This window comes from Nuphar pumila, chromosome 5 (genome assembly GCF_984573655.1).
Source record: "Nuphar pumila chromosome 5, dmNupPumi1.hap1.1, whole genome shotgun sequence".
Lineage (NCBI taxonomy): Eukaryota > Viridiplantae > Streptophyta > Magnoliopsida > Nymphaeales > Nymphaeaceae > Nuphar > Nuphar pumila.
Window position 1 is genome coordinate 8035794 of NC_143253.1, and position 23766 is coordinate 8059559.

At 33.8% G+C, this 23766-nt stretch overlaps 1 protein-coding gene across 1 annotated transcript in view; it reads left to right on the top strand.

Moving 5' to 3' along the window:
- The first annotated feature begins 13768 nt into the window (after nucleotides 1-13768).
- Nucleotides 13769-23766, top strand: part of LOC149836665 (uncharacterized) — a 98140-nt gene continuing 88142 nt past the window's right edge. Inside the window, exons 1-2 of the mRNA XM_090005507.1 lie at nucleotides 13769-14063; nucleotides 22032-22104. Of these exons, the coding sequence (XP_089861633.1) occupies nucleotides 13894-14063; nucleotides 22032-22104 (243 nt within the window). The 5' untranslated portion in view covers nucleotides 13769-13893. The remainder of the gene's footprint in view (nucleotides 14064-22031; nucleotides 22105-23766) is intronic.

Here is a 23766-nt window from a genome sequence, read left to right on the forward strand (position 1 = left end):
TTGTGATACGACATATCGTTCACATAGACAACTCTCGTAAATGCAAATCGAGATAGGACAATAAAGGACTTATACACTTATAGATTGTCATGTTACACAAAAGAATTATAGAATTATAAAAAACAATTATTGGGATGTCGATTTGTATTTGTGAAGTTTCTGCGAGAACGATATATCTTTGTTCGTATTTGTGAAAGATATTAATATGTAATATCGCAATTTAATCATAATTTTTGTAGTACACAATGCTAAACTCTTCTTCAAATTTTTTATGAAGGTCGAACATTACAATGATTTGTTCAGTGGTACTTGTGTGTTACACTTATTAAAAAAAGAATTACACATTTATAGAATGTTATGTTATAATTTTTTTTTATAAAATTACAATAAAGAATTATAGAATTACAATAAATAATTATCAGGATAAAAAATTTATATAATGTTTATTCAATGGCACTTGACGACTCATATGGACCATGACATACAAATCGTCTCTTTTTTTTCCTTGGTGAACTCTTTTTTCTCGGTGGCCTCTTGGTTCCATCGATCTTATTAAAACCACTGGTAATCATCTCTACCAATGTACCATATTATGATCACATTTGTCTCCCCAAATTTCTCAACTGCTTTTGTAACTCCTTATTCTCCCTCTCCAACATCTGTAACCTCTTGGCAGAGACTAGCTTCTTTTTTGTGAGTTGTGTTTGCTCCTTATCGTATACTGCAACTGAAGAAATCGTTATTGTAGCTGGAGGGAAACGATGTATATTTTTTATATGCCGGGAGACGACATGATGGGGAACAGGAGGGACACATGGGTTCCTAATATTTTCATGTTGCTTCTTCTCAATCTCCAGATTTTGACGCATGAGTTCTTAATATTTTTTGAAATAATTGGGGTCATATTGTCATTATTTATAATCATATGCTATGGCACGAACACCTCCTTTGTACCAGCTATCCAATTATTTTCAGAAGTGTTCATGCCAATTCACGTTCCTAGCCCCACCACTATTCATCATCCTTCTCACTTCCACAGGTTGATTTTGGGTAGACTGTCTCAAGCCAGCTTGTAGAAGAACTCAACTACCATGTTGCAACTCGGCTTTGGATTTGTTAAACAGACAAATATCGCGGGCAGACACTCTCACAGCCTCAACAACAAGTTCTTGGTCATCGTCCTCCCCATCTCCATACGGTCTCCACACAACCTATACATTAGAGATTATGGTTTAGGTATGGACATAATTATTCATGCTAATGAATGTTAAATATTAAAATGACTTATAATAACGAGTGCAAAATATATTATGACTGTTACTAATGAGTAATGTATATTAAAATGATTTACACTAATGAACGCTACATATTACTACGATTTACAATAGCGAATGCTAAAACGATAACGCTTTGTACTAACGAAGATAAAATTCTACAAAGATCATTACTTAAGAATGCTAAAGATTATAATGATTCACACTATTGAAAATAAATGCTAGAGTGATAACGATTTGCACTAAGGAATACAAAATCTGACAACACTCATTACTTAAGAATGTTAAACATTAGAATGATTTATACTATTTAATGCTAATGCAATAACGATTTATACTAATGAAGATGAAATCCTGCAACGATGATTATTAAAGAATGCTAAACATTTCAACGATTTATACTAATGAATGATAAATACTGAAATGATTGTAAATGATTTTAAACCATTTACCTCATTTAATTGCAGACCATCTAAAATGAACTTAGCATTATCCTCCTTGATATTTATTCTAGACCACCGAATGATCTTGGGAAAACCATAAATCACAGGGCCACACTGAGGACGCAAGGAGACAATATGTTCCCACGCTCAGGCCTACAAAATTGATATATTAGTAAGACTATAACCTTCAACAATCTTAGTCTACAACTACCAAATATGTAATAAACAATTACCTAGACAAATGGTCAAAACCCTCCGATGGTTTTTGTACACTTACTCGCACGGCAAAGTTGTTTGTACAAATGTACGAGCATAGCAGCACTTAATGCATAGTTGTCGACTTCATCTAAGTCTTTCAAGAACTGCAGCCACAGGTAACTTAACCTCGAACCAGACAATTCCAAAAATAAAATAAGTCCAAAGAAATAAACAAGGAAGCCACGCAACTCTTGGTCAGTTCTTTCAGATGCACATGTAGCAGAACAACCTTCCCATTTATAATGAAAAGAAGAAACTTTCATCGATATGGAATTGCTTACACCAGAAATACATTGATCCCAATCATCGACATTTCTAGAAGGGTTGTCCACTTGTCCCTTGCGTTATAGTTTGAATCTCCTAATAGGACAATATTTTCATAACACTTAAGACCCGTAATCCGTGCCACATCTTCTAGGGTCTTGGTGATCTCAAAATAATCAAACTAGAATGTATTCGTCTTATGATTCCACTTATTTACCAGGTGGGTCATAGTGTTCTAGCACGTTTTAAAATAATGCTGGTCAACAAGGCCGCCAAAGTGCATATTTTGTAATCGATCTTTCTGATATTCACTCAGTTGTACATACCAGGACAGAACTATAGGCCACTAACACCACCCTTTAAGCTTTTCACCTGGTGCTCTGTTTTTCTTCTGGCCTCTCTATAACACAAAATAACATATTATTCGTATCAAATCAAAATTAGTCTTATTTGTACTTTTAAATATCGTTATATACAATAATCGCTATATATAATAATCGTTGGACAATCGCTATCACAGTAATTGCTATACATAATAATGCCTATCACAGTAAATCGTTTACAATAATCACTATCACAGTAATCACTTTATATAATAATACCCATCATAATAAATCATTCCTAGTAATCTCTATCACAATAATCGTTATACATAGTAATCGCTATCACAGTAATCACTATACATAATAATATCTATAATAGTAAATCATGACAGACATGAGCGATTTACATACCTTGGTCATACTTTTCTTCTCTTCATCCCCTCCCTCCATCCTTTGTCTTTCTTGTTGCAACATCAATCGTTCTTCCTCCTCCCTTCTCTACCTTTCTTTTTCCTGTGATCGTTGAAAAAAATTCTTTCTTTTTGGGGAAAGAAAAAACTCTCGCAAGGTCCACTTGACCTTTTGAAAATATTTTGAAAAATAACTCATCATTGTTTTTAGAAAATACAGGAAAATGGGGAGATAGGGCTCGCTCCTTGGTATAAGGTTCAACCATTTCTGGCGCCTTTACCAGGGGTAATTGAACCAAGGATCAAATTTATGCCTTTAACTTACTTCAATTTACCCAAGAAACTATTATAGGTCCTAAAATGCACATAGAATCATGCTTGTGCTATGATTTTGAACTTTGAAAATATGTATGCTTTTGGAAAGATTTTAGAAATCCAAGTGATTTTGAATTGGATTTGAAAATATCCTTTAGGAAATAGAAGAATTTGTACTTGAGTTGGGAAGTTGAAATTAAGTTCGAATTGAAAACTTGAAGTTGCATTTGATTTTGAATTGAATTTGAGTTTGGAAATTAAATTTGAATTTGAAATGGATTTTGAAATTGAATGTCAAAATGGAAATGAGAGTTTGAAATTTGGAAAATGAAATTGAAAGTTGAAATTGAATTTAAAATTAAGTTTTAAAATATGAAATCGCAATTGATTAAAAATCAAATTTGGAATTGATTTTTGAATTTAAAAATCAAATCTAGAATTTTGAAATTATATTTTGAATTTTAGAATTGAAATTGAAAATCATAATTAGATTTAAAATTAGAAATTAAAATAGAATTTTGATTTGAAATTGAAGAATTAAAATCAAAAATTGGAAATAAAATTGAATTTGAAAGTTAAATTTAAAATTAAAAATTGAAATTGAAATTAAAATTTGGAAACAAAATTGGAATTTAGAATTAGGAATTCAAATGAAATTCAAAATTTAATTTGGAATCAAAATTGAGAATTGAAATGAAATTCAAAATTTAAGAATTGGAATTTAAAAATGGAAAATTTAAAATTGACATTTGAATTTGAAATGAAAATAAAATTCCAAATTTGGAATTAGAGAGAAATAGAAAATTTGAAATTGATATTTGAAATGAAATTCGAAGTTGAAATTTGAAATTCAAAAATGAAAGTTTAAAATTAAAATAAAAATCAATATTTAAAATTGGAATAGGAAATTAAAAATAATATTTGGAATTGAAATAGAATTTTAAGAATTGATATTTACTTTTCCTTTTGTTTTGGCAAAACATTTTAAAAAGAAAATTGGAAAATATTTGAAAATATTTACAACTTGAGAATGATTTTGAAAATATTTTGAATTTGTAAATGGTTTTGAATTTTGAAAATAACTTTGAATTTGAAAATGGAAATAAAAAATGACTTTGAATTTTGAAAAGAATTTTATTTTGGGAAAATCATTTCAAAAATCACTTAGAAATATGAAAATAACTTAAATAAATAAAAAATTTGATGCAATTCTATCTTAAATGATTAATATGCTCTTTTTGAAAAATCATTTGAATTTTAAGAAGAATTTTATACTTTATAGAATTAAAACAAGATTAATTTTCATATATTCATGTCTAGGGTCACAAATATACTTTAAATTAATCTTTAGTTAATATTTTAATAAAGAAAAAGAAATTTTGTGCCTTTATAGAATTAAAACAAAATTATTTTTTAATATATTCATGACTAGGGCCATAAATATATTTTAAACTAATCTTTATTTTAATTCAAATAAAGAAAGAAAAGAGACCTAGTTTTAAAAGAAATGATGATTTTCAAAATTGACCTAAAAATGTAGGTCAAATTTTTATTTAATAAAGAATAATAACTCTAAGTATTATTCGCATTCCGACTAAGGTCATAAATACAAACTTTACTTAGTTTTATTTATTCTTCATTAGATGGTGCACGTGCCATTCATGCTTTCAATAGTGTATTAAAAATAAAATGCAATAAATCAATTATAGAATTAAGCTATATGTGCATTCATTCTAAACTAAGCATAAAATAAAAATTCCTATTAATGTAATTATTTTAACCTTTGAATAAATTGAAATAATTGAAAACAAAGAAAGAAAAAAATAAAATCCTACAAAATGAGCAAACATGATAGAATGTAGGCATTTATAGATCTGCTTCAACTATTGAAAATTTGAAGAAAAACTAAAATTTAGCCTTTATATGCCCCCAAAATAAGGGAAAAATCCAAAAACAAAATAAGAGTTTATAAAATTTGATGTGAATTCCTAATAACCATAGAAATGTTTTAGAATCAGAAAATGCAGAAAAATATTAGAGAAAAAACCGATTTTTGGTTTTTTATCCAATCAAAACAAGATTTTTCAAAATGAGGATATGCAAACAGACTCTGTTTGAGAACTTTGAATGAATGAAAGTTTAAAACAACTCAAATTGAGTTAAAAATGAACCCATGGATTCCTAACTCATCAAGAAAATATTTTCTTTTTACAGATTTTGAAAATCATTTTTAAAACTCGAGTTATGACTGAAACAACAGAACCTAATTTTTAGAAACAGAGAATTGGATTTTAACAAACAAGTTTCCGTAATTTTAGAGTTTGAAAGGCTAGTCCGAATTAATTTCTCCCAAATTTATAGGAGAAGTTGCTCAATTCGACCATAAAACGACTCCAGTTTACATAATTAGAAAATCAATTCTGGTTTGGAAATAGTGACTTTAGAAAGTCACTGTTTCCCAATAGGAAATGGACTTGTTACAAAATTTGAAATTTTGTAATCAGTCTTGGTTTTTGAAAGAATTGAAATATCAAAATAGCATAAAAGTTTAGGAAATTTAACATGGATAAACTAGACACATAAAGAAAGAAAACTCTTTTACAGATCTGAAAAATGATCTTTCGTTGAGGAGATATGATTTTGGCAAAATGGATTAAAATCTTTGCAACTCAAATGATGTAGAATGATAAGAATCTGGTTTTCAATCAAAATCAGGCATGAAATGACCATAGAAATCGCTAAAAATTAGCAAAAATAAACTAGATTCAATTACAAAGATACCACTTTTTACGGATTGGATAGATCGTCTTCTATTGAAGAGATATCACTTGGGTAAGTTGATCCTTATTCGAGTAGCTATTTGCCCAAATCTAATAACAATTTGCTGAAAGACACTATAAATCGCAATAGTGATTTACTGAAGGACACTGCAAATGAAATAACAATTTGCTGAATGATACTATAAATTATAATAGCAATTTATTGAAAGACATCATAAATCGCAATAGCGATTTGTTGAAGGACATCATAAATCACAATAGCGATTTGCTAAAGAACACCGCAAACCGAACAACAATTTATTGAATGACACCATAAATCACAATAGTAATTTGTTGAAAGACACCGCAAATCGTAATAGCGATTTGTTGAAGGATGTCGCAAATTGAATGATAATTTATTGAAGGACACTACAAATCATAATAGCGATTTGCTGAAGGATACCACAAATCAAATGTCGATTTACTAAAGGATATTACAAATTGAATGACAATTTGTTGAAGTAGTTCAACATCTATAATATGGGGCCATAATCAAAATACGTACAGAATTATCCATATAGAATTAGAATATAAGGTTCTAGTATTTAATCAAAATAAAATAAAAATTAACTATAAAAATTTCTAAAAATTGACAAAGATGAACTAGAAATATAAGTGAAGAGAACCCTTTTTACAAAATTAGAAAATGATCTCCCATTAGGAAGATATGATTGCAACAATTTGATCTTGGATCTAAGCAACGTCTGGGGTTGCAGACAGATATAGTTTTAGTTTTAAATATAAATGAAATAGAAATCGACCATTGAAATTGTTAAAATTTTGCATGAACAAACTAGATTCAATCTTTGAGACATTACTTTTTACGGATCGGAGAGATCATCTTTGGTTAGGGAGATATCACTCCGGCAAGTCGATCCTGATTTTATTAAAATTTTGATGGTGCATAATAAAAGGTTTTGAATTTTAATTTTTAAAGTGGGTCAAACGGCCTCAGAACGATCTAATTTTTTGTGGAAATCCCGAAAACATATGCAGAAAGTTGCAGTAAAAATTTTAAATCAAAATGAGCTCTAATTACATACGAATTGATGAATCTAAAATGCACCAGAATTTAATATGCATCTAAAGGCAATTGAACATGATGAAAATAAATTACACATGCGTGGACGATCAAACGTGAGATCTAATATTTTAGATAATGAATGAATGCATGGATGATGAAAATTTAAGATAAATGCATTCATAAATATAATCAAAGTGTTGGAGCATAAATTGAGATTAATTTGGCCAATTGAATATGAGGTTTGATCTATAGAAGTTCAAATCTCATAATTCTAATGGCTAAAATGAAATTGCGTAAATCAAAAAGCAAATTGAATAGATAAAAAAATATAAAATCAAAAATTAATACAGAAATGAAGTAGATCTACATTGCTACATATGAAATTAGAAAGAAATTGAAAGAAGAAAAAGAGAGGAGGGGAGCAACACTTAGAGAAATAAAAAAATGAAAAAAAAACTTGTTGATAGAAGGGAGGAGAGCTTACCTTAAGGCTGAGGAACAAACTCCTTCTTCGTCACTCTAGCCACAAAGCAAAACTAATATTATCAAATATGAGAAGAGAGGAGAATTCAATATGATTGACCCCTCCCTTTTGGCTTCTATTTATAGCCTAAGGTGGGGATAGTTTAGGCATTGAAAGTTTAATAATCGGTTAGGATAGGATTGATGTAGAAAGGCCTCTGGAAGGCTCTTGCCACATGGCATTAAAAGGAGACACAAGGAGGGGAGGGGGCGGGCGCGACCTCCCCATGTGGGCATTTTAAAAATTTTGAGATGGGTAAAGTGGGTATTTTGCTAAAATATTGACACATGACACCATCTCCAAGTGTGTGCACATATGAGCTTTTAAAAACAAAGAGTGATGCTAAAATTAAGTAAAAAATAAGGTTTTTAAAGCTAGAGCAAAGTTTAAAATGAAAATCCACTTTAAATTTTGAAAAATGCCAAGCGGCGCCCCCTTTACAAAAGAGTTTTTTTTTTTCTTTTTAGAACTAACAAATATATGAGAATGAAAAAAATAAAAAGGGAAAATCTGATTTTTGAAAATGGATCTTGACTGGATCGAGGATCCATTTTGATTCTTGAAATCCAAGTTGAATTATAAATTGGATCCAGGATATTTTTTAAAAGATTTCACAAAATGTTGGATTTTGAAATCCAAGAATTGATTTTGAAATTAGGATAAAAATTGGACTTTGAAATTGGATCTGGATATGGATTCAGTTTGATATTTAAAAATCCAAATCAAGGTTTCAAAATGGATCAAGTTTTGAAATATCGATTTTGAAATAAGGAAAATACTGGATTTATTTTTGGAATAAGATGATTAGTTTTGAAAATTAAATCTTAAAAAGAATCTGGATTCGAGGTTTTAAATAAAAATTGGATTTGGATCTCGATTGAAGATAAAAATGAAGAAAATTGGTCTGAAATGGTAATCAAACCCTCAATATGGATTTTTGAAGAATTCGAAAATGAAAAACCCCAAATTCATAATAAAAATTGGTATTTGGATTTGAATCTTGGATCCAGCTCAGAGAATAGAATTGGATCTTGGATCTGAATTAGAATCTAATAAGAGAAATTGAATATCAAATGTTAGATGAATATGAGTTTAGAAATTGATTCAATTAACCTTATGAATGGATCAGAAGGTGGATCTAGACTGAAATATATCCAAAATGATTAATTGGATCTTAGATATCTGGTGAGATATTCTAGGTTAAATGAATAAATTGGACTCTAGACATGGATTTATGATTACATCAGATGAAAAATCTAGGCCCGGGATGGAAATTGGACACCAGATCCAGCATTGGATGGACTATCCAAATTGAAATGGATTGGATCTCAATGTTGATGAAATATCAGATGAAAAAATTGATCCAAGTCCGAGTTTGGCTCTAGTCCCAATTCAGAAATGGTTAGAAATGATGTTCTGAAGATTTTTTTTTTCGCCCTGAAGTGGTAGAAACACGGTAATAGACTGGTTTGGACTAGTTTGAATTTAGTTGGATTGGAATGAACTGAATTAAAAGCCAGTTATACTCATATGAACTAAATTCAGAGTTAAGACACTAGCTCAACCAACTGAAGTTAGCTCAATTTAGACTTAATTGAGCTCAAATGAGCTAAAACAAAGGTCTGGGTGTGTAAAAAGTGGCTTTGAACTGAAACTGGGTCATTCGAACTTCTGGTGAACCCAAATTAGACTCAATGGAATAAGATCTACTGGATTTGTCTGACTTGGGGATAGTCTGGCTAAAATTCGAGTTAAAAACGAGCTTATTTCGTGAGAAATAAACTAATTTTAGCTTAAATGGTCAGAAATGATTAGGATTCGCTCATCGTGAGCTTAGGGAAGCTAGAAATGACAGACATTCTAACTGTTTTGAACTTAAAAATAAACTTGATCTGGTCTGACTGACAAAAAGTCTAAGGGTGACTTAGGGATAAAATGATACTTTTATTGACAAGATGATGACAGACTGATCTCTAGACTGGGGTGGACCTAGGGGTGAGACTTGACACTATCCTGCAGGGGATTGGATCTGTGAAATGAAGGTGTCCGGAATGGACCTGAAAATTTTGGGATGTTTATTGTTCTCGATTCATTCTCTCATCCTCTGCCTTTCTTGTTGCAAACTCACTTCGCCGCCTCCCTCCTCTGCTTTTCTACTTCTTCATTCCTTTCCCTTTTCTTTGCTTCCTCCTCCTGCTTTTTCCTTTATCTGCCTCCTCCTGATTCTTCCTTTATCTTTCCTTATCTTCTTTGTCCTCCTTCTGCTTCCTTTGTTTTTCCTTCTCTTCCTCGTCCTCCTTCTAATTCTCCTTTCTTTGCCTTTCTTTCGCTTCCTCGTCCTCTTTCTCCTTCTCATTTCTTTGCCTTTCATTCTCTTGGTCATCCTCCTTCTCTTTCCTTTGCATTTCCTTCTCTTCCTCATCCTCCTCATTTTCCTTCCTTTGCCTTTTTATTTTCTTTCTCATCCTTGTGCTTTTTCCTTTGCCTTTCCTCTTCCATCTTCATCATTTGACTTTCCTTCTCTTCCTCATTTTCCCTATTCTTTCTTTGCCTTTCCCACTCCTCCTTTTTCTTTATTTGCCTTTTCTTCTTTTGCTTTTCATTCTCCTCCTCCTTTTTTCTTTGCCTTTCCCTCTCCTCCTCCTTCTCCATGTGCCTTTTCTTCATTTGCTTTTCATTTTCCTCCTCTTTCTTCCTTTGCTTTTCCTTCTCTTCATTATTCTTCTTCTTTTTCTTCTTTAGTTCTTTCTCATCCTTTTTCCTTTACTCTTTAGCCTCAATGTCTGATGGATAATGCTCTGTATTATACAATTCCAGCGCTTTGTCCTTATCTTTATCATTCTCAATCTTCATTATATTTTGGTATCTTTCATAACGCTCATATATATGGGACTGACTTATAATTTCTACAATAGTCATCACATCGAACGATAGGGGCTTTCTTGTCTTACGAGCTTTAGTCATTGCTAACATGTACAATACATAAATTTAGTCGCATCATTATATGTTAAACCGCCTCCCAAATTATATAATATTACAAATTATCTCATTCATTAAACAATCACTAACATTACAAATCATCGCAATATTTGACTTCATAAGTAAACAACATTATAAAATTTGGCAAACTTAAGTACAAATCGAGATAACTTCATAAATACACATCGATACTTCTTTAAATATATAAATTGTTGTTGCTTCAAACTTACAAATCATTGTAGAATTTGTAACCTTAATAAATACATATCGTTGTAATGTTTGGGTTTCGTAAGTAAACATCGTTGTACGATTTAACAAACTTAATTACAAATCATGGTAAACACATAAATCATAAATACTCATCGTCACTGCTTCAAACGTATAAATCGTTGCTGCATCGAACGTACAAGGCGTTACTGCATTAAATGTATAAATCATTGTTGCATTCCAACGTACAAATCATTGTTGAAATTTAGCCTTCATAAGTACGTATCATTGTAATATTTGTCCTTCATAAGAACAAATTGTGCTAACTATTTTTTGATGCCCAGAAGGTAGATAGGTACAAATCGATTTGTTTCGGTATGAAAATAAGTGTTATTTAGCATAAATAGTACAACAAATTGTAAGATTTAACATCCAGATTTACAAATTGATTTGTTTACATAACGAAAGCTTAAATGAAACTCACCGAATTGCCATGGGTTTTGGTAATCCGACTGTGAAGGAGAAACACTCAGAAGGTAGATGCAACCGATGGTGGCAATAATACTCCTACTGCGCAGACGATGGCAAATGATGCTCTCGTGACAATAGACGATGACAAAGGGTGTGTCGTCAGAGGAAACTCTTGTTATAGCAGATGGTGCAAACGTTTACTACTTAGGGCGAAAACAAAATATTTAGACTTTAAAGAGTTAACATCATCTTCTTTTTTTCTGCATGGAGAATATTTTTGTCTTTTTTTAGATGGAGTATCTTGAATTGTCATTTCACTTTTTTAGATAGAGTATCTTGAACTGTCATTTCACTTTTCACTTTTTTAGATAAAAGTCATTTTTGTCTTTTTTTTAAACCATCATTTCATGACGAGAATGACAAAAAAGGATACTCAAGTCTTTGCAACCGCATCATACTCCCATGCTAAGTGATGCAGATACACACAGAGATACAAACCCCATGTGCTTATACATGTGACACTCATTCGAACCCTTGAATACACAATGTTTGCTACAGTGTATTCTCAGGGGAGAACATATAACTTGCTTAGGTAAATATGTACCTTTCAACTTTAAAGGTCAACAATGCAATACAGAAAACCCAAGATATTCACATTTGGGGGCAGTGCCGTTGAGTATGTTAACAAATTCAGAAAAGTTAAGATCATTTTTTGAAATTACAGCTAAGATGTTGGCCTAAATGAAAATTTCCCTGTTTATAAAGCTTATTGCATCATCCGACCGACTTCCAAATAAAAAGAAGTACAAGAGACGGGAGCTCCTTTCTCAATTTGATATTCACTAGGCAGCCTGCCAAACACGTGTCAGCAGTCTCATTTGATTCGCATGTCTATAAAAGACATCCTAGTGATGGGCATTGGTTAATGGATCCGTTACTCTTCGTGATGGTATATATATATATATATATATATATATATGAGTTAATATTTTGTATTATTGAAAGTACTAAATTATATGAAATTATTGAATTAGAAATCATATGTTCAAGCTTTATCAACTTAATTTGACTACATAGATGTGTTGGGAAAGGTGTGTTTGCCATGGATCAAACATTGAATCATGTTATTCGATCCGAAAATACGATTTTTTGAGTTATAAGATTTGAGTGCATTGCAAACTGTTTAATTTTTCAAATCTCTTAAAAAATCTGCTTGTGTCACAATCATATCATTCAAAACTCATTTTCCACTAAATAAACATTGTAGATCACATAAGATTTAATTTACAAACATAAATGTAAAACTTATGATTTTCAGTTCAATAGTTCCATATAATTTGGTGCTTAATAACACCAAATATCTACTTACACACATTTGACCCCCATTATGTAACAATGTATACGTTTAGTATAAACAAGCCCGCATTTCCAATGAGCATGTCTGATTTTAAGTGGGTTAAAAATTTACCATCCACAGTGTACTGAAATTTCAACCTTCTAAACATCATATTTTTACACTGAAAAACTACTATCTAAGGACCAATTCATACTCTCTTTACCATGTTAAACACGTCCATAGCATCAGATTTCTTCAAAACAGTCACCTCCTATGAATTCCAACTAAAGCTCCTTACCCACGATAAGGGTATCAACGGGTCCGGTTTGGTTCACACCCAGGTGAAACCGGACCTGACCCTAATTTTCAGGTATGGTATCGGGTCCGGATTTGGGTCTAATCAAACCCTCCATAAGAGAAGTTATACTCAGACTCGATAAGAACTACATGAACCAGACTTGGTAAAACTAAGGTTGGGTATACCCGAACCCGACCCAAACCAAATTCTATAGGGTCTGGGTATGGTAATAAATAATAAGACCTGGTCCAAGCCCGAAGGTATGATTAATATATGGACCCATGTATAGTTTATGAAATTTGATACCAAACCTGGACCCGAGCCAAGTTCCTATTAAGACCCACAAATTCACCTGGGTTCAAACCAAACCCGACCGGTTGACATCCTTAGGTAAAACCATATTTTTTTTATCATTTTTACATTGAAAAATTGTGGGTCTTAATTAGAACTTGGGTCGGGTTAGGGTCTGGTATAAAATTTTACAAACTATACCCGGGTTGATGTATTAATAGGATCGTCGGATCCAGACTTGGGTCTTCTTATTTATCATCATATCCGGACCATATAGAGTTTGGTTCGGTCGGGTCTAGATAAGCCGACCCGTTGACACCCCTAAATATGGTCCATATCCATTGCGAGATCCCACGAAATTCCCTTTGACGAGACTCATGAGTCATGACATTGTCATGCCCGTGAGAGAAAGTTTTCGGTAATTCAAAACTTCGTCCGCGTCCTCTCGTAATAAGCGGGAACCCGACCACCGACAGAAAATAAACTTAAAAATTATTAAAGTCAGGTTTAAATGAGGAGAGAGAGAGAGAGAGAGAGAGAGAGAGAGAGGGAGAGGCGGTTGGACAGAGAGGGAGCTCTGAGCGAGCAATCGAACCGTGTCCGTACGACGCCGGTGAGGGATCGGGCGCGGTTGCCGGAGAGAGAGAGAGAGAGAGCGATGATGAGCGTCACGCCTCATCCAGCCGGCGGCGGCGCGCCGGAGAAGCGGCCGCAGATAAGTGGCAGAGAGGCGGTGCGGCTCTTCATGGATCGGATGGTGCACCAGCTCCGCGAGGGAATCTCCCTGCAGGGCGGAGATTTCTTCCAACTCTGCCTTTGGTTCTCCAAGTAAACATCCTCGTCCTCTTCTTCTTCTTCTTGGCCTTCATCATCAATTTTCTTTTTCTTATCAATGTGAATTTAGTGGAATGCGGTTCTGATAGGGGTTCGCTTTTTTCGGGGAGTTTTTTTTTTGTCGTCTTTGAATTTATGGTTCTTTTGTAGTCTTCGTGTTTTTCGTCCGGTAGCGGGGGGAAAGGGAATGAAGAGAATGCAGAATTTGGAGCGGAGTGAGGGAGCTCTTTGTCATGGATGATGGATTAGGGTTTCTGTCTCTTTGTTATGCGTTTGGAAAGAATAATTTTGGAGGAGTTTTGTTTGATAGTGGAAATTGAGGAGTGAGGAGTGCCTGGCGGGAGGGATGGTCGGTCTGATTCTCAATAGTGGTGGATAATGGAAAATGGTATGCAGAGGTTTTGGGCTTTTCACGTCTTTGCGGTCGTTGGAATTTTATTTAGGCGGGGGAATGAACGTAGGGTGCGGGGATGGCTGGGGGTTTTGTAGGTGGATGAAGGTGTGTTTTGTTGTAGGAACTTTGATGAGGCTCTAGAGTTCCGTTTGCTCTATTGAGGACTTCAGTTGCGATCTTAATGTGTATTTTTGATGGTATGATGTGTTCGTGCCTTTTCAATGTTGTCTTGTTCATCCGCATTTGTTGTTTCACATGCATGTGATGATGAACACTTAGGTGAAAAGGATCATCCTGGAAGAAACGAGAGAAAAAGAACAATGATTCAATAATATTGGGCACATTTTCTAGGTTTTTCTTCACTTAACGCCTTCATGTAGTAATACGCTACCACAACCACCACTTACTCCAAAATGTTCTATAACAACTTTGTCACCACCACTGGCTGTTCATGATGGTACTGTTGCACCACCACCATTAAGATGGTGGTTTCCATGTTGATACAACCACTTCTAGTCCTAACTTTGACATTTGATTGGAACTTTTAGGGCTCCAACTTTATCTCTCCTTTTTCCCATGTGCCCTTGTCAAATTCGCTTTTCAGATATTTTTTTAGTGTGAGATCCTTCAATTTTCTTAGATATGTTCACAAATTTCAGTAGACGGATATGGCATGCCTTCTTTGTACTAGAGGATGGTGGGGTTGGGAGGGATAACATCTTCACCCCCTCCAATTATAAAATTTATCTATTCATTTGAAATTTTGATCCTCGTACATCTCTCTTGTTTTGTTTTCCATATCGTGTTAGTCATCCAAATATTTTAAGCAAGTTTCTACATGCTTCTACAACTTTAGATGAGAATGCTTATTATAAATAGTTAGTGCCTTCTGGTGGTTTACAACAGAATTTTTAATGTTCTTAATGTCATTCTCTAGCTCCTGAATCCATGAACACAACTCATAAGCAATAGGATCTTGCTCCTTGTGTGGTGGATTGAGTATACTCTTAAGAGCTAAATTTAAACTATGTGCCACTCAAGGAGTCCAAAATATGTGAGGATATGCTGTCTCCATAGCTATACCTGCTTCTCTACGTTATTGGTGCATTGTTAGTAATCATTTGAACAACTTTGTCTTTTCTCCAACTTCCTTGGTGCATTATAAAAGCAGTCCTTTCATTTACTCTGTATTCTTGTACTCTCCGGATGTGTCTATTGATTTAAAAGACATTGACCCCTTTATTGAAGCTGCAATGAAATTTATCAAAGGGCGTCTCTGTATATTCGTCCACCCATCAGACACTATAGAAACACCACTTTTAGCCCAAGATTTTTTTTTGTATTCCAATAATTTATCGACATTTGCTCTCTCCTCTCTCAAAATGATTGTTCTTAACTTCTCAAAACCGGGATGCACATACCCACTCAAGTTAAAATTTGCCAAGGATGTAACTAGATCCTTTTAATAAGAATTTCTATCTATGTTGAATAGTGTGAAACTTGAAAAAAAAATCTTCCCCTTTGCTATCAATTTCCTCCCTTCTATGTTCATTAAATGCGCCTTCAATTGTTTTTTGGCTAACATCTAATCTCCTTCTCTTCATAGCCTCACAACTCTTATGGCTGGATAGTGGTATGTTAATACAACTCGATGCCTCCATAGACTTTCTTTTATCAACATTTTCTTGTTCCTTCCTAAACTGCTTAAGTGTGGTATCATCAACATGAGAGCACAACCTAATACGGTAATACCTTGTTTTTTTATCTTCAAGAGATGGGCTTTTACTCTTGTGGAGGATCCATTAAACTCTACAATACAAAAATTACATTTAAATTGCATATTCCCCTTCCCCCTGGTACATTTACCCAACTCTGTTACGCGGGCCCACAAACAATTCAAAGCAAAAATACCACATAAGAATAAATCAACAAACCATAGATGACAAAATCAAGAACTAACCTATGTAAACTCATATAAACTGAAAATATAAATTGAATATATCTAAATTAAATATATATTGAATACAAACTGAATATAAACTGAAAATTAGAAACTGAATATATCTAAAATATAAATTGGAATTTGAAAATATATACTGAATAGATACAAACTGAATATAAAGTTTATCCAAATCTTCTAAGTGCAAATTAATTTCCTAGTCAATCTTACAAGTAGGTACTGGTTAAAGGTCCATACAACTGTATTATACAACAAAATGATAAAACAGGTAACTTCAAAATCCCCATGTTCAACAATAAGAAAACCAATTTTTTTTCTTACGAAATAGCACACTTTTAGTAATCAAAGGAAAATAACAAAAAGTACCTCTTCACCGCCCGTTAGGGGTCGTCGAAATGTCGTCGGAGGTGAGCCATGAATATCGCCGTCGTCGACATAGAGAAGGGGAAAATGAGACTGACAATCAAAGAGGGTGGAATAAGAGGGGGGTGGGGGAGAAATGAGATGGTGAAGACGAAGGCGAGTTAGACATACGGGAAAAATGAGAGAGGGAGAGAGGGGGGGGGGGGTCGAGGGTTTCGGGGGGCTGTTTTGTTTTGTTTTGTTTTTTCTGATTCCGGTCTAAATTAGACCCGACCTGAACTGGTGCTGCGCTGGACCCGATCTATGGCGTACCCACACTGCGTTCGGTACTCGTGTCGACACGGGTACATCAGCCCGGATGCCATGTCATTGTTACATAGTTAACTACATTCTTCTTTCTTTTATACTTTTTTACTTATTTCTTGTATTATATGTATATTTTATTCTCTAAACATGTTATTTTTCTTACTTATTTCTACTATATACATATATTTTAAGTTTTTAAGCACCCATTTTTTCTCGAGATTTATCAACTAAACCTAGTCTTGATATAGCCGAGACCGATTTTTGTGACTATGATTAGTCATAGTTACCATAAGTGCTCTTACTATGTAGGAATCACGATTCTTAGGAAGATGTCCGGAATCATGCTTCCTAGTGTTAAAATGTAAAACTGTACATATATGTATATATAATAATATTATATTATTATATATATAAATACATTTTTAATTTCTTTCTTTTCTGTATTTTTTTTCCTTTATTTTTATTTTTTGTCTTTATGTCATCTAGTTCAGTTTGAACTAGAATGACTGTTGCTAGTCAAGTCCTGTCCAGACTTGACTAGCAATAGAGCTGTTGGACTGACACAGTCCAACAGCTCTTAATAGAGCTGTTGGACTGACACATTCCAACAGCTCTAAATAGAGCTGTTGGACTGTGCCCAACAGCTCTATTGAGTCCTCTTTCAGCTGTGTATATAAAGGGGTGCAGCCCCTCTTGTATTTCACTCCAATGCTTCTTAAGCAATTGGTTTTTCATATCAATAAAGAATACATTTTTATTTTTATTTTGTTTCCAGTTATACCCTTTTTAAGGGTTATGCTTTAGTGTCATTCTTGACACTTGCTCTTGTTAATCAAAGCTCGTGTTTCGAAGATCCCCATTTCATTTCACCTAGCCATGGGAATTGTGATTCCCTAACAAGGGATTTACACTTCCCATCATATGGGAATCATGATTTCCAACCATGGGAATCCTGATTCTCTTGATTGTGAGCTCTATTTCCTCCAATGCCTAGGAATTTTAATTCTTGGTTATGGGAATTCCAAATCCCAAGTTGCGGACTTTCAATTCCTCATATATAGGGATTCTAATTTCTAAAACTAAGATTAACTATTTTCCATGTGCTAAATTGAAAACTTTAAAGACATAAGAAAGTAACCATTTTCTATGTATGCCCTTTATTCTCATGAAAATCATTTCAAAAGTAATTGTGGGTTTGGAGTTGGGTCTTAGTTGGACCCGACCCAACCCACTGGCCCACATAACCATGTTGTGCCCGGTGCCCATACGTGTGTCGGGCCATGTCGATACGGGTACATGGCCTCCTATGCCGTGCCCTGCTGACAGATTGAATCCGGTCTTTCGGAATCAACTGCCTTGTTGGAGGAAGGATTATACATTGAGCAGGAATGAGAGCAGAATGAGCCTAAGAATGTACCTTCAACTCGAAAGTCTAAGCCAATAAGAGTGAGCTGTCTCCTTCCGTGTGAAAGAAGTCTCTTATCTTGTGAACGGATCCCCTGCGTGGTTTACCTTGTCAGGCTTAGTTGAAGTTCCTTAGAATTGTAATATATGTGATAACTTATGCATTAATTGCTGCACAATTTCTTTTATTATTTCAATGTTTTGTATTCAAACTCCAAAATAAATTTATTAAGTTGTTTTTAATTGTCTTGGACTTCTGTTGAATGTATATTAGTGTGTTATTCTTTTAAATGATCTAGATATTTTTTCTAATAAAATGATATAATTGTTTGTTGTAAATGTCATTTCTTAATTATTCATTAATATATTTCTCTCCTCAAAAAACTTCAATTCTTAAATTTTTTTTTCTTGCATCCATCATTTTATTAGTATTTCTCGCAATTTCATATACCACTTCCTAAACAATTCCCCCAACCGTTTGCTACTCGCTTCTCGCTCATTGAATCCTCTAAAAATTGTGAATAACCACTTCCCGATTCTGATTCCCGTTCTGACAACTATATTAATAGATCTCGTGCTACCCTTCTACTCTTGTACATATGATTATTTTAGAGAGGTATTTTTGTACTTAGTCATGAGGTCATGTAATAAACTATTTTTGTCTTTTGTGTAAGCTAAGGGGGTCGACCCCTAATTGTTGTATTTCTTCTCATTCCTTAGTTTTCAATGAAGCTACGGGTTATTCCTTCATCGTGGTTCTTCTTGTTTTTTTTTTGAAAGGCATTTTTTTGAAAGGTGATTCTTCTTCTTGCATGTTTCCATGGATTTCTGAATGCCTTTAGTCATTATTGTCACGTATAGAACCACAACACTGACACATGTTCGTCTTAGGAGAAGGTAACAAGTCACGACCACCATAGGGATTATTGAAACCACCTCTATTATAACTGCTCCTATTATTGAAACTATTTTTTGAAGTACAACAGTTTCGACCAGCATCATTGTTATAACCTTGATTATTAGACCTTCATGCATAGTTGTTATTACCAAAATATCCATTTCTTGCACGAACTTTGCCACAGTCAAAATTATTGCAAATAACACTTCTCCCTTATGCGTGTCCATCACAACCAAAATTATTGGTATTTATTATTACTATTATTATTATTAGTAGTAGTTGTAGTAGTATTGTTATTATTTGTAATTAATGCTTTATGACCATTGCTTGGGGAGGTTACTTCAGACATCTGGGGGTCAAGAAAAAGTGACTCATATTGAAGGAACATGGGCTTCAACTGGACTAAATAGGGATATAGTGGCATAGTAGTAGTCACAAAGCTATATGATAATGGTTACTCAAGCCGCTGAGTACATGATAAACTTTTTCTGAATCTGTTACCATCTGTTAAATTGAAATGAACTGATCGTATATTCACTTGATCTCAACAAAGTACTTAGGCATGGACTTGTTCACTTTCTTGCACGAACTGCTCTTTCAGATGCATAATAGTTGCGTGAGATACATTGAAATAGGAATCATGAAGTTTGTGCCATAGTTCAGCTGCATTGCCAATATCAATCACCTGGGTTAGTATCTCTTGTGATGGCACTGATTTGATCCAGCCAATCCTTGATCTTTAGCAATCTAATCTTTGAGTTCCAAATTCCAAATCAACTTGATCTTGGTCTGTCCTTTTTTAACTCTCTATTCGAGTCAGACTCATATTTGGGTGGTATTGGTGTTCCATCATCACAATTTCCCATCTTTAGGTACCTAATATACGGTACCATACATCTTTTCCTACTGAAGAAATTTGGAGTTAACTTGATGCCGACCTTGGAAAAAGGGATATGATGACTCACCCTAACATTGTTTAATGAAGATGAAGGGTTCATAGTTAAGGAGATTTACACCCAAAACAAAACGAACACTGTATGCGAAATTAGGGTCATATCAAAGGAAAACGGTGTTGCAAGGTACAGTACTACTGATGTTAGGAGGTGGTAAGGCGACTTCAGCAGGATGACATCAACAGCACGGGTTATGATGTCAGCAAACTGATGAAACCTAATCAATGTGGAGATCAACAAGAATGAGAAAGAGAGAAAGAAAAAGAGAGGAAATAAGGAAAGGAATAAGAAAGAAAAAGATGCCACTCATGTGCCATCCCATAATACTAACAAGTGAAGAGATCAACACACCACCCATTAGAAAGAAAAGAAGAAAAATGAAGAAGAGTGCTCAAGCAAACCTGTGATCCCAAATGTGTTCTCAATGGTGAGAGGTCAGCACCATTTAGATTCTTATTTATTAAAATGGTCCTAGCCATGATGAGCAGTTACAAAAGAATATAGCAAAAGGGTAAATAAAAATGAAAATTGCGTACATACCACCCATATGGCATTCCATAATAATAACAGAGTTACCATAATTACAAAATTGTCACCTATAGGACCATAGTCACAAATCTCTCTGATATTTTGAATATCGTGCGAAAAAACATGAAATATTACTAAAACGAAAAGTAAACATTTAAAATGCTGTATTTCCAAAAAAATGCTAAATTTTAATTTCTCACAATTTTATCACGACTTCTTGATAAATACATGATCAAATACATGCTCCTAATTTTCTCATGAAGGGGTTTTTTGTCAATAGACAAAATGCCCCTTAAATTTTCACGATTCTCAATAAAAAAGAACCTTGAAAATGAAAGAGTTTTTGAATTAATTCAAAAGCAGCTTTTTTTTTGTGTTTTCATGGTTCCCAGTAAAGATAACCATGCTATTTGTGAATGGAAAGAAGGGAATGGGAGGCTTTTTATAAATCATTATAGGGTGCTCTTTTTTCCTCATTGATATGGGACTAAAACTTGTCTTTTTACATAAACTACAACACATTCTAATAAAGCCAAAGCCTTACTTTAATTCATAGTTAGATTGTAATGGAATAGAAAACCTTATATTTGTTCTTAAATGACCCCATCATGATTTTAATGAATTTGTAAGCAACTATTTTTTTAAAATTTCAATGTGTTTAATAAGTTTTTCAATATGCTTCATATTTTTTCAGATCATGAATGTGCCGAGATTTTTCCGAGAAAAATATGAAACTTGAATTTCTTGTGAGATTTTCACTTGCCAGGAAAAACCCGATAACGAGATTTGTGACTATGTATTCGACGACTACTCAAGAATGACAAAAAATATAAAGAACAATACAAAAAATTTGAAATGTGCCACTGCGTGATCCTTAATTAAAAGGACTTGCTGTTTTTCAAAGCAATTAAAAATGGAAAATAAAAAGTTTGCCTCATTGTTGGTGCATATTGTATTCATGGTTCCAGAGATCATAGTGTCGCATATGACCTGAATTTTATTTTTTTGGTTTCTTTCATCTTTGCTTATTTATATGACTGGTTTACTTTGAAAAGAATGTTTGCTATGATTGCATCATCATCGTCATCATCAGACCTTATCCCAACTACATGGGTCGGCTTTGCTATCATTGCACTTCTAATAAATGAAATTTCAGGGCTATTGATGCTGCAGTTGCAAATAATGACCTGCCTGCTAAAGTTCATGATCTACCTCAGCTACTAAAAAAGGTATACACTTTAAACACACATACTGTAGATATTACCAAATCTTTGTTGCATTCTCATCTGGTTAGGAATTGTTTATTTTTGTCTCATTACCTTCCCAAAGGTTTCAGCAGCTGTTTGTGCATTTTACACAATCCAACACTTAATTGGGGCCTATTTGTTGTGATTCTATGAGTTAATTCTTTTCATTTTGGGTAGGTTCATGCAAAATTTCTATCCAATAATTACTGGTTTATACAATAATAACTAATGTCAAATGGATTAGTTGTAATATTTAGTGATGGAGGCGAAAATAGCTTTTTTCTCATCTGAAAATTTGCGACCTTGGTAAGTGTGCCTTTCCTATGGGTGGGTGATTACTCAAATGTGGGTATGGGCAACTCTCACACTTTTCATTTTTTGGGGGAGGGGATTGGCTACCAGCCATATCACATGGGTGCAATTGAGGATGGTGGGTGCAACACATAAATTTCTAAAAACATAGGCACAAGGGTGCAGCCATATATATATATATATGTGTGTGTGTGTGTGTGTGCGCGCGAGAGAGAGAGAGAGAGAGAGAGAGAGAGAGAGAGAGAGAGAGAGAGAGAGAGAGTTGCTACAAATGGGCCTTTGGATCATCATAGTGCAGGTTGTTTTTATCCAACCAGACCTCTAAGATGGATTCAACATGTCTAAAGATGTTCAATTGTGTTTTTTTATGAAAAAACACGATTTTATGACCTGATAAAGTATCACACCTTTTAGGCCATTGATTTTTGAAGCATTATTAAAACCTGCCTACATGTTGTAATCAAATGATCTAAGAGCCGACTCTTGGTAAAATTGTATATACAACAACAACTACTACGCCTTCATCCCAAAACAGTATGTATATGCACTAGGTACATATATAAATATATATACATATATTTATGTATTCTCTATATATACATATATATTGTAATGTAACTAGGATAGCTATATTTTTACTTTTTGGTTTCTTTTGAACTAGTCAACACAAGGTTGACTAGTCAACAAGAGACGTTGGGGCTGGCCCAACGGCTCTAAATAGAGCCGTTGGACTTGCTCCAACGTCTCTATGAGACTCATTTGATGTATATAAATAGGGGACGATTCCTCTCTTCAATGTAATGCTTCTTGCACGAGTGTGACTTCAATAAAATATTATTTTTATAATTTGTGGGCATCTTTTGTTTGCCCCTTTGTGGGTTTTGTAAGTGAACCTATTTTGTGGTTCTTTGTGTGATCACTTTGGTGATTTGGTAGATCTTGTTGTGGCTCTTTTATGTGTACACCTTGGTGATTTTGTGAACTTTGTTGGAGGCTCTCATTTATTTACACGGTATCAGAGCTTGGTGGTTCCAAGCTTGTTGATGTTCGTGTGATTGTGGTTGCACACTTTAAGATTCAAATCCAAGTGGTCATGTGATCTTTTAGTGGTGCTTGATCGGTGTTGCCTCTACTTCAAAGTTTTTGTGGAGGAATGATCATGCTTGCTTTCTCTTTTGTTCTTTTCCTCTCTATCTATGTCTTTTCTCTCTATATTTCTATTCTCTTTCTCACCCTTGTAAAATGGATGACAAAGAAAGTGTCACTATTGTGCCCATGAAACATAATGATTCTAACTATGTAACATGGTCTTCATTCATGAAGCGCCATATT